This window comes from Leopardus geoffroyi, chromosome B3 (genome assembly GCF_018350155.1).
Source record: "Leopardus geoffroyi isolate Oge1 chromosome B3, O.geoffroyi_Oge1_pat1.0, whole genome shotgun sequence".
NCBI lineage: Eukaryota > Metazoa > Chordata > Mammalia > Carnivora > Felidae > Leopardus > Leopardus geoffroyi.
In genome coordinates this window covers 119,333,140-119,345,519 of record NC_059337.1, presented here as the reverse complement: position 1 = coordinate 119,345,519, position 12,380 = coordinate 119,333,140, and the positions used below count along the sequence as shown (strand labels likewise).

General features: G+C 41.3%; 2 protein-coding genes across 25 annotated transcripts in view; one reads left to right on the top strand and one right to left on the bottom strand.

The window, feature by feature from the left end:
* Positions 1-9,279, bottom strand: part of BBOF1 (basal body orientation factor 1) — a 57,462-nt gene extending 48,183 nt beyond the window's left edge. For all 6 annotated transcript variants that reach the window (XR_006704140.1, XM_045448162.1, XM_045448165.1 and 3 more), the window contains exons 1-2: positions 9,167-9,279; positions 4,918-5,146 (exon numbers count right to left, since the gene is read on the bottom strand). Coding sequence is in view for 5 of the 6 variants with exons in the window: in XM_045448162.1 (XP_045304118.1) it covers positions 4,918-5,146; positions 9,167-9,222 (285 nt within the window). In the remaining variant the exon portion in view is untranslated. The remainder of the gene's footprint in view (positions 1-4,917; positions 5,147-9,166) is intronic.
* Positions 9,216-12,380, top strand: part of ENTPD5 (ectonucleoside triphosphate diphosphohydrolase 5 (inactive)) — a 49,527-nt gene continuing 46,362 nt past the window's right edge. For 7 of the 19 annotated variants that reach the window (XM_045448180.1, XM_045448196.1, XM_045448184.1 and 4 more), the window contains exons 1-2: positions 9,365-9,491; positions 11,903-12,009. The gene's annotated coding sequence lies outside the window, so the exon portion shown is untranslated. The other 12 variants (XM_045448186.1, XM_045448198.1, XM_045448193.1 and 9 more) reach the window with 4 other exon arrangements.

Sequence of the window (12,380 nt, the reverse complement as noted above, 5' to 3'; positions counted from 1 at the left end):
ATTATATCATAAGGTAACTGATGTTTTCATCAATTGGTTAAGATTGTGTCTGCTAGGTTTTTCCTTTAAAATTTTTACAAAGTTACAACTTTTCCTTTTGTGATTAAGTAATTTTCAAATTAAGGAAAGATATTTTGAGACTATTAAAAAGTTACAATTTTCCTTTTCTAATTAAGTTAATTTACAAATTAAGGGCAGATATTTTGAGACTATGCAAATATCCTTCTGCTCATCAAACTTTCACCACTAGTTTTAGCATCCACCGATGATTTTTGATGGGATCAATTAATCCCATGGCACCAAATAGTGCCTTTTTCAATTCCACCGTTCTTTGGAAATTTAGTAATTTTCTATATTCTACTGTATGGACATATTTTATTCAATGGATTATGTTTTACTGTCATTGTTTATTTTGATTGTCTCAGATTTGGCAGCGGGAGCCCCTTCAAACTAGTACCCGTGCCCTTTAATTTTTTTTTTTTTTTTTTTTTACAATTTTATTTTTAAGTAATCTCTACACCCAATTTTGGGCTTGAACTCACAATCCCAAGATCAAAAGTCACATGCTCCACTGACTGAGCCAGCCAGGTACCCACCCTTTATTTTACTTACTTTCTTGCACAAATATTCCAGGCTCATCTTTTACTTTCCCTGCTTGCCTTGGAATCAATCATTTGTCCAAAGATTCTAGTATGTTTTAGTAGGAAACCTGAGTAGCTTATTTATTTATTTTTTAAGTTTATTTATTTATTTTGAGACAGAGAGAGAGGGAGAGAGATTAAGAGAATCCCAAACAGACTCTGCACTGTCAGTGCAAAGCCCAACGCGGGGCTCAAAATCATGAACTGTGAGATCATGACCTGAACCAAAAACAAGAGATGGACGCTCAACCAACTGAGCCACCCTGGTGCCCCCTGAGTAGCTTTTTAAACTAAAAACCCCATGGGGCGCCTGGGTGGCGCAGTCGGTTAAGCGTCCGACTTTAGCCAGGTCAGGATCTCGCGGTCCGTGAGTTCGAGCCCCGCATCAGGCTCTGGGCTGATGGCTCAGAGCCTGGAGCCTGTTTCCGATTCTGTGTCTTTCTCTCTCTCTGCCCCTCCCCCGTTCATGCTCTGTCTCTCTCTGTCCCCAAAAAAAAATAAAAATAAATAAACGTTGAAAAAAAAAATAAACTAAAAACCCCTTGACATGGTTATAGAATCAGAGGATACGTAAGTGATATATTGTAATTAGACTAGCTTAAGGGAAACCTAAAAATTCTGAAAGATAAATTGAGACAGTCCTAAATTATATAGGACAGGTGTGAAATATAATGAGATTTATTTTGTGATTGAACAAACCTTTAAATACAAAAACACACTCTTAAGGAAAATCTCCTAATTTTGTTCAAGATATGTTTCCAAAAAACATTTCATTTCTTTTTTGTTGTTGTTGTTTATTTGAGAGACAGAGAGTGAGCAGGGGATAAACAGAGAGAGAGGGAGAGAGAGAGAATCCCAAGCAGGCTCCACACTCAGCACAGAGCCTGATGTGGGGCTTGATCCCACAATCTCAATATCACGACCTGAGCCCACATTAAGAGTTGGTCGTTCAGGGGCACCTGGGTGGCTCAGTCGGTTAAGCATCCGACTTCAGCTCAGGTCATGATCTCACAGTTCGTGAGTTCGAGCCCCCCATCGGGCTCTGTGCTGACAGCTCAGAGCCTGGAGCCTGCTTGGGATTCTGTGTCTCCCTCTCTCTCTGCTCCTCCCCCGTTCATGCTTTGTCTGTCTCTCCTTCAAAAATAAAAACATTAAAAAAAAAAAAAAAAGAGTTGGTCGTTCAACTGACTGAGCCACCCAGACACCCCTCATTTCTATTATTTCTATAATTAACATGAAATAAGATTATAGACAGTTTATATAAAGCTTAATAACACATTTCTAGGATATGGCAGAATGAGTAACAAAACTATAGGAGAGCTACTTAACTAGGATATATTGAATCTACTATACTTCTTCTTCCCAAGGTAGTCCTCTTTGGTTTTAGTAGTCAACCATAATTGTGAGAAAATTATGTTATTTGCTATAGCCAGATGCTAACCTCTGATACACAAAGGCAGATGAAAATCAGGAAATATAAATGATACTCATAAATCAATATCAATTAGCTAATGCAGGCCACAAAGCTTCTATGTAATGAATTTGGAAAATTATTTGACCTAAAAACTTATTTTAGAATAATACTTTATAGAAGACAATTTTAATACCTACTAATGAAAGTAATTTTAAAAATGGAAGTTGCCTATGAAAGAAGGTAAAAAAAATAACAGTAATGCATAAAAAATTACTTTAATATATAAAATCAAGACAAATGTTCAGTAGTCTTTCTGTAATGTGCTTTCACTATCATCTTGAACTTAGTTTTGATTGTTATTAACTTTTTCAAAGTATCAGTATACTCACAAGACATTCATTCATGCATGCAAAAATATTTTAATGAATGCCTACTATTTGCTAGGCCTACACTACATGCTGGAGGTGTAGCATTGAGGAAAAAAAAAAAAAGCCCCCAAATTCTTTACTTCTGTGAGGTTTCATTCTAATCAGAAAAAGAGACAATAAACAAATATATAATTATCATACATATAATATGACAGAATATAGTAAATATTACAGAGAAAAAACAAGGGAGGTTGTTTTTAACTTTAAGGAGAGTAGTGAGGAAAGGTGTCACTGCAGAGGTGGTATTTGAAAAAGCTATGGAATGAGGCATGAATTCGTATGTCATCCTTATGCTGGAGCCAAGTTTTGCATCACACCAGCATTAATTCCAATGTGTACTGAAGCAAATGCATAAACAATTAAGAATGAGTGAAGGATCATATAAAAGATGCTCAAGTGACTAATAATCAGGAAAATATAAATTAAAACAAGATATCAATTTACACCTGTAAAATTGAACAAAAACTAAGTAACATATCAAGTTTTGACAAAAATGTGGTCAAACAGGACCTCACTCTAATACATCACTTGTGACGGCATAAATTGGTATAACCCCTTTGGAGCTCAATTTAAACTCCTGTGAAGCTGAAACAATGCATAACCTCATAATGTAGTAATTTAACTTCTAAGTGTCTACTCTACTGAAACTCTCCATCATGGACACAAGCAGACATCCACAAGAATATTCACTGAAAGTCTATTTGTAATAGTGAAAAAATGGGAGTCTGACTCACAGTGGGTATGGATAAATAAGTTTTGGTTTATTTATTTGCTGGAATATTACAAAGCAGATAAGAATTAAAGAAAAAATAAAGCATGCTCATTATAAATTTTCATTCTTTTATTTTTTACTTTTTTAATGTTTATTTTTGAGAGAGAGAAAGACAGAGCCTGAGTAGGGGAGGGGCAGAGAGAGGAGACAGAGAATACGAAGCAGGCTCCAGGCTTTGAGCTGTCAGTACAGAGCCTGACAAGAAGCTTGAACTCACAAACCATGAGATCACGACCCCAGCTGAAGTCAGGCGCTTAACTGACTGAGCCACCCAGGTGCCCCAATATAAATTTTTACAAAATAAACTGAATCAGGTGATTTTAATGAATATACCACAAAAACATGATGTTGAGTAAAAAAAAAAAAATATGTTGAGAATGCATGATCAATAGTTAAAGTACAAAACCATACATGGGAATGAGCACACCATCCTCAGCATGGTAGAGATTCCCTTAGGTCTCCATGGGGCTCATAGAGGCAAATGGGAAAGAGAAGAATTTGGAATTACACCTAAATTCCACTTTAACACCTACTAGCTGTGTGACTTTGGGCAAGTTACCTTTCTGAGAGTCAATTTGTAAAACGGGAATGACAATATTGTAGCTACATGCAGTTGTTAAAAGTCCTTAATGAGATAAAAGAGGTAAACTTCCTAGCATAGTGCCTGGCATTAAATAGGGGCTCCAAAATATTGGTTCCCTTCCCTTTTGCTTCCAGATCTAAAATAGTAGCTTTACCCTCAACACTTAGAGTGCAGAAAGATAAATTCAAGATTCAACTGGCTAAAAAAAGGAGATTCAACTTGCTGGGTTCATAATCATGTGATCATGGATTAAAGGTGAATTCCTCTACAAACCATTAAAAGTATTTATCAATATCAAAAACACATAGGTCATATGTTCTTCTTCTTAAAATAAAATGGATCTTAATGTTCCCTTATGACCATCAATCTTTGTTTCAGACAAGAAAACAACAGGACAAGGGTTGAAAATAACAGCCAATTCTAATAGTAAAGTCATTTTGAAATAGCATCCTGAAATAAGTCAGGCAGAGAAAGACAGATACCACATGTTTTCACTCATATGTGGATTCTGAGAAACTTAACAGAAGACCCTGGGGGAGGGGAAGGGAGAAAAAAAATGTTACAGAGAGGAAAGGAGGCAAACCATAAGAGACTCTTAAATACTGAGAACAAACTGAGGGTTGATGGGGGGTGGGGGAGAGGGGAAAGTGGGTGATGGGCATTGAGGAGGGCACCTGTTGGGATGAGCACCGGGTGTTGTATGGAAACCAATTTGACAATAAATTATATATTTAAAAAATGTGATTTAGGGGCGCCTGGGTGGCTCAGTCAGTTAAGTGGCCGACTTCGGCTCAGGTCATGATCTCACAGTCCATGAGTTCGAGCCCCGTGTCGGGCTCTGTGCTGATAGCTCAGAGCCTGGAGGCTGCTTCTGTTTCTGTGTCTCCCTCTCTCTCTGCCCCTCCCCCATTCACACTTTGTCTCTGCCTTTCAAAAATGAATAAATGTTAAAAAAATTTTTTTAATTAAAAAAAATGTGATTTAAATAAATAAAGTAAAAAAAAAAAAAAGAAATAGCATCCTGCTTCAAGTATAACAGAGGTAGTTATTGAGGCTCAGGAGGATTTCTACCTACATACCATATTATCTTTCTCCTGATCCTGCTTCTTCAGGTAACTTAATACAGACATTGTGTCTTTCTCCATTTTATACTGCTGTTTCTTTAACTCCTCATTACTTTTTGCCAGTCTCCGCGAAGTATCACGATACTCAATCCTCGAGAGTTCTGTGACTTCCAGCCTGGCCTCCCAGAGGGAGGCACTGGCCTTGGCTCTGTCCACTGCAGATTCATCAGATTTTATTATCTTCCTGCGTGGGAAGAGGACATTGAGAGCATATAACAATTACTCTACCATATTAGAACTATACCTTTCTCTTTATTACTTTTTGTTTTGCTTGGCATTGCCTGGCACATATAAGCAAATATTGTTGGATAAATGAGTTAATAGGAAATACACATTTGCTTGATAAGGGAGTTAATTGGGTGACTCTTCATGGAAGAGGGGAGCTTTGGAGCATAACTCTGAGAGACTGAAAAAACAAGGAAGAAAGGCATGGTAAGTCAAATTCATTTCATAAATCTTCCGTATCTTTTCATTTACTTAAAAAAATTTTTTTAAGTTTATTTATTTATTTATTTTGAGAGAGACAGAGACAGTGTGAGTGGGGGAGGAGCAGAGAGAGGGAGGGAGAACTCATGAACTGTGAGATCTTGACCTGAGCCAAAACCAAGAATCAGTTGCTTAACTTACTGAACCACCCAGGTGCCCCTTACTCCTTTTTCTCATATTTGAACGGTCTTTTCTATTCCTACTCACCCAGTTTTAGACCTTGATTCTTGTACTGCAAATCCATTACCTTAGTTCCCCTTCTTTATGATGATACATGCATAGTGTAACTCTAACTTTAAGTCCCTTGTTCTGTAATCTTCCACCCACCCCAAACCTAGTTTTGGTTTTGTTGTAGGTTGTTTTTTGGGGGGATTTTCTGGCTAGGCCTTTGACAAAAGATCAAGTCACTTGAACAAGTATGTTAAATACTTTTATCAGCTGGTGCCACATGCACCAGGCTTCAAGGATGGTTGAGAAACAAACCATAATCGTTATACAGAGGTAAAGAGGAAATTAAAAAATAATAATAATAAAGTATGGCTTCAAGATTAAGGTGATTAATCTATGCCTTCAAAGATTAAAGGAGAGTTTTTCAAAGTAAAGATTTGTTGTACAAGGAATAACAAAACAATATACCTTATATATAGTAGGCACTGGATATATAAATATTCAGATAATAAGTAAGACTTCACCTGGGGGCGCCTGGGTGGCTTGGTCAGTTAAGCATCAGACTCCTGATTTCAGCTCAGATCATGATCTCAAGGTTCATGGTTTCAAGCCCTGCATTGGGTGCTGCTCTGACCAAGTGCAGAGCCTGCTTGAGATTCTCTCTCTCACCCCCTCTTTACCCTTCCCCCACTTGTGTGTGTGCTCACACATGCTCTCTCAAGATAAACTTAAAAAAAAAAAAGACTTCAGTATTTGAACTCTAAATATTTTCATATATAGGTATATGTGGACCTTTCTATACTATCACCCTCCATCCCCAACCCCCTACTCCTGGTTCTCCATTCTTTTCCAGTCCCACTGTTCTCTCCAAATTAAGGCCAGCCCCACCTCCAACTCCCTAGCTTGTTATAGCTTTGACCTCCCTTTCCAACATGATTTAGGCAGTAGGGATAGATTGCCTTGCTATAATCATCCAGTTGCTTCCTGAAGGTTATCAGGTCTAAGCTGCACAGAGCAGTTGATGCAGATAGGATTTCTCATAAGAGGATCACTAATACTGACTGTAAAAGCAGTATTTCTCAAATTGAGTCATGGAAAAATCCAAGGAATAAGAGGTCTGTTACCCTCAATGTTTCTCATTGCTGAAAGATGTACTGTAGACGCATGGTCAAAAATAGAAAACATATGCTAGTGAGTTCCAAGAATTTGAGAATGCGATAAGCCCTTGGCATTTTTATTTATTAAAAATCTTTTTTGTAATGTTTATTTTATTTTTGAGCGAGAGAGAGCGCAAGAGGGGGAGAGGCATAGAGAGAGGCGGACACAGACTCTGAAGCAGGCTCCAGCCTCTGAGCTGTCAGCAAACAGCCCAATGCAGGGCTTGAACTCACAGACTGCAAGATCATGACCTGAATGGAAGTTGGACGCTTAACCAACTGAACCACCCAGGTGTCCCTATTTTTTTTTTAATTTTTAAATTTTGTTTGAGAGAGAGCACGCGTGCATGTGAGCAGGGGAGAGGGGCAGAGGGACAGAATCTTAAGCAGCCTTGATGCTCAGCACGGAGCCTGACATGGGGCTGGATCCTATGACCCTGGGATCATGACCTGAGCTGAAATCAAAAGTTGACTCTCAACCAACTGAGCCACCCAGGCGTCCCATCCCTTGGCACTTTTAAAAAGTACTAAACTATGCAATTATGTAAAAAAGAAAAAAATAACACTGCAGAAGAATACTTATATTAATACATGGAGTGGGGGAGCTACAAGTAAATATGTACTGTGGGCTATCATTTTATAAAGAAGAAAAAGAATATCCCAAAGGATATTAGTGGTTATCTTCGGATACTGGGGTTACAAGTGATTTTTGTTTTCTGCCTTGACTACCCACATTTCCTAAACTTTCTGTACTGAGTACACATAAACTTTACAAGTTTGGGGGATTCCCTTATGGTCCATACATAGTGATGCTAGACACCATGTATGATTCCAATGAAACAGGAGAGTCACTCAACAGATCTAGTGGCAATCCAGCAGCAACTCCAAGCCTGCTAGAGCAATACCTACTTCAGGCATTCTGATCAGTTTGGGGAAATCTGAACAATTACCCAATTTGGTCAAATCTTTTAGGTTTTCCTTTGAACCAAAAGGAATCCTTCAAAAGCCCCAAGGAACTACTTCAATCACTCAGAGATTCTCTAGATGTTCAAGATATTCTCAACAACAAAGCAGAGATCTCTCAGGCTAGGGGCAAGACAAAACACAAAAAACAAAAACACACACACACAAAACAAACCCAGAGCATAGCTCCCATGGAAAAAAGAAAAGATTCAAGTTGCAGTATACACAAGCAGACACCTTAATTTTTTTATTTAACAAATAATAAGCATCCACAATGTTTTAGACTTTTTGCTAGGAGCTGGAGATATGATGAATAATGCTAAGTGCGTATTCTAGAGAAGCTTATAGTCTTTCATTTTTCATTTCATTTATTTATTGTGTGAGAGAGAGAAAGTGTGAGAAGGGCAGGGGCAGAGACAGAGGGAGAGAGAACCCCAAGCAGGCTCTGCACTGTAAGCACAGAGCCTGGTGTGGGGCTCAAACTCACAAACCATGAGATCATGACCTCAGCCAAAGTCAGACGCTTAACTGACTGAGCCACCCAGGCGTCCCAAGAGAAGCTTATAGGCTTGAGCAGGGCTTCCTAGTCGTGGCACTACCGACATCCTAAGCCAAATGATTCTTTGTTTGGGGTGCAGGTGGGAGTTGGCCTGGGCACTGCAGGATGTTTAACAGTATCCTTGATCTCTACCCACTGGATGCTGGTAGCACACATCCCTAGATGTGACAACCAAAAATGTCTCTAGATAATGCCAAATGTCCCCTGGGAGCCAAAATCACCCCCAGTTGAGAACCACTGCTCTAAAGCAATACAGTCTGATAGACGTTTCTGTCGTGATGGAAATGTACTATACCTAGGCGGTCCAAAACAGTCACCAGTAGCCTACTGAGCATATGAAATGTAGCCAATACAATTAAGGATCTGAAGTTTTAATTTTAATTAATTTTAGTTTAGTAGCCACAAATGGCTGATCACTACCCTATTGGACAGCGCTGGTCTAGAGGACCTTCAATATACCAAGAAATGTTATTCTGATGTTTGACCTTCAATTCTAGTGTCAGAACCAATCCTTCCTCCTCATTCCCAAATCTTTTTCTCTCCACTAGCACCCACCTAGTTCATTTGGTCTTCTACTCTATTCTTTGGGAATGTATCTGCTTCCACCGTTAACGTATTACTCATAGGCAGGGGCTGTGTCTAAATTATTCAGGGCCCCAAATCTCACATTCCATTGTCTAGGTTGGAGCAGTATGGTTTGGCATGCATTTGGGGAATTTCTGAACAATGCGGGCTGTCCTTTTCAGAAGCGGGGAGAGCAAGAGGACGGCAGTTAGCCAGCTGGCCAGCCCCAGCGTGCAGGCGGCTCCCAGCTCCGAATCATCGGAGGGTAGGCCCAGGGAGACAGGAACCCCGGGTGGCCTCTCCTTACTTCTTGTCTTTGCCTTTGTTCTTGCCTTTCTTTTTGTCCTTTCCCTTAGACGGCATCTCGGCTTCACCAGGGACCCTACTGTAACCGACGTTTCTCTGCCGCCGCCCGGCCGGCTCCGTTTCTAAGGAAACCAGCACGCCAAGCGGGTAACGTTCCGCCGCAGCCGTTGCCAGTGCGCGCGGAGAGCGCACGCGCCCGTGACGTAGCCCCGACGCCGCCGCCGCAAACGGGCCCCGTCTGCGGGCCGGGCGCGGTGGGAGGGGGGGGGCGGGGCGGAGGTCGTGTGGAGGGCGGGCGGCCGCGCCGAGCGGCGCGCGCGCGCGCGGTGAGTGTGAGGGCCGCAGAGGCGCTAGAGTCGGCCGCGGGACGGGGTTAGGTGGCCTAGTGGGGGCTCGAAGCGGGCCCGTCCGGGACAGCGGCGTGGCGTCCTGCAGGCCGGGCGTTTCCGGCGGCGCGACGGTCGTTGCGCCCTCACCTCAGGAGGCTTGCTTCCCTGCGGGCCTGGCTTCCCCGCCGCGGTGGTCGGAGCGCCACCCCGCGCCGGCTTTACAGCGTTTCGCGTCCTGCAGGCGCGTCCGCCCCTTGCCTCACACCACAGCCAGCGTGGCTGCAGCCGCCTGCGCCGCCTCAGCCTCTCCCGAAGCTGCCCTGACTCTCGGTTTCCTTATCCCACTCCTGGCTTCTAACTCTGGCTAATTATGTAAGGGACGGCGCATTCGGCGGACTTCCGAGGCCAAACACATTTCGATGAGGCCGTTGAGGACTTTTCCCAGGGCGGTGGTTGGGAGTGAGGCTGGCATAGTGCTGTCACCTGGGGTGGGAGAGGCTCCGGCGAGGAGAAAAGTGCTGTCAGCTGGGGTGGGAGAGGCGGCGGGGCCACGAGGAGAGCTCGGGGGGCAGGCCCTCCGCCCCATTCCGTTCCATGTGCCCGAGGCTGCCCACCCAGAACAGCCCTTGATTCCCTTTTGCTGATGCTTGACTCGTCCGCAGCCCCCTTTTCTGCAGGTTGCCTAAAGTTGGAACCTCTTGCCTTTTGGTGTTTTTTTCCCCCTGGGCACACGAATGAAAAGGGGTACTCAAAAGTATTGTTCTCCTTTTTCAGAGGACCTTTGTAATTATGCCTTCATTCAGTGAGGGTTAGTCTTTGAGGACGATCGGAACTCTGGGTGCCAAGACAACGGTTAGGAAATTTGCAGAAGCTCTGCTCTGCGTCATTCTTCATTTCAAATTGAATTTAAAGTTTCTTTTAAGACTTCTTTCTACATCTTCCCTCTCCATTTCTTTAGGGAGAACTTAATCCCTACACCTCTTCCAGGGGTCTTTGGCCTAATGTCCCCCTCCTTTTTTTTTTTTTTTTTTTTTTTCTCTTTGATTATGTAGTTTGTTTTTGAATTGTGTGGATAGAGGGAACATGCTGATTTGCAATAAGCGCTAAAAATCTTTTAAGAATTTTTTTGTAATGTTTTTATTTTTGAGAGCGACAAGAGTGTGAGCGGGGGAGGGGCAGAGAGAGAGGGAGACAATCCGAGGCAGGCTCCAGGCTCTGAGCTGTCAGCACAGAGCCCAATGGGCGGGGGGAGAGGCGGGCTCAAACTCAGAAACTGTGAGATACGACCTGAGCTAAAGTCAGACGCTTAATCGGCTGAGCCACCCAGGCGCCCTGAAAATCTTTTTAGACCTACTGTGTGTTAACATGATCTTAGCTTTCTCTCTCTCTCTCTCTTTTTTTTTTTTTTTTTTTTGTTTTTGAGTATAGTTGACTCGCAGTGCTACATTAGTTTCAGGTGATTCACTTTCTCTAGGCGTTATGCTCACCACAAATGTAGCTACCATAAGTCACTATGGTGCTATTACGGTATCATTGACTATATTTCCTATGCCTTAACTTATTCCCTAAGTCCCTTTTATTCCCATGATTTATTCATTGCATAACTGGAAGCCTGCGTCTCCCACTCCCCTTCACTTGTTTTGCCCAACCCTCCACCCCCTGCCCTTTGGTAGCTTACTGTATTTCTGGTGCATTTTCTGTTTGTATGCCTCACTCTGATGGGTCCTTGGTGGAATCACCATGCATTGAAGGGGTTTACTCTGATATGGAATTCATAAAGTTATGATGAGTTTTTGTCTAAGGTTCTGAAGATGTACCCTATTGATAACTGGCAGAAAACAGAGGTTAGGGCATCTTCTATTACGGGCTGTATATTTGGAGTTCATTCTAAAAATTTCAGTCCAAGACTTTCCTTGTTTGAACACAGGCCTATAGACTCATTTTATAAAATGAAAATTTGATTGTAATGAGATTTCTTGATAGACACATACTTTAATTGCATGCACTTTGTAGTTATTTAATCATACATTTTTATTGACCATAAGTTTGATTTGTAGTTAAAACTGTTGTGATATGAATATGGCTAAGAGAAAGGCCTATATTTATACTATAGAAGTGGGTCTAGAGTCGTCAGTCTTCTGAACCTCCGCATTCTCTGCCAAAGAACTTGATGTTATTCAGTCATCTATTAGTAAGAAACATCTGATGATACAGACAGTAGAGTAGGAAGTTGCTATTTAGCAATTAATCTGGTAGTATTCCATAATTTCTGGTAGGTTTACTGTGAAGTTTCAGGATTATCTTGCTGAATAAATTTTCTTTGTTTTTAGAATACTAATGCTTTTAAAACTTGGAATAGTCCACTTAATGTTTTGTTGATTTGGCTTTACAATTCTTTTTTCCCCCAGTTTGCGTAGTACCTACTCAACATAGAAGTGTGGAGTGTCTTGGCTGAATCCTCATGCAGACAAGATCATTATGGTCCTAGTAGGTAGGACAAGTATCCTGATAGAAGGTAACATCTCTGCTATCTTAAAGCTGTAAATGTACTTCATAGACTTCTGGGTGGTTTTTGTTGTTTTTCTTTCTGAATTGGACTCTCTGTCTTTACCAAATGATAACTTTTCTCTTGTTGATGCTAATATCAAGTGTGGAGTTGTTAAAAAAAAAAAAAAAAAAAGCCAAATAACATAGGACTACGTATCAGAATATATGGTATTTCTGATTTTTTCTTCTAGTAGTTCCCAAATAGGGTTTACTCTGTAAAGTCATCTGTGGCTTTATTCTGGTTTAACCTGAAGACCCTAGTTTATACGCCTAATTCATCCTTGAAATCACATGATAGCAGATGTGACTCTAGGTGGAAGTGAGTAGATGAACAAACAG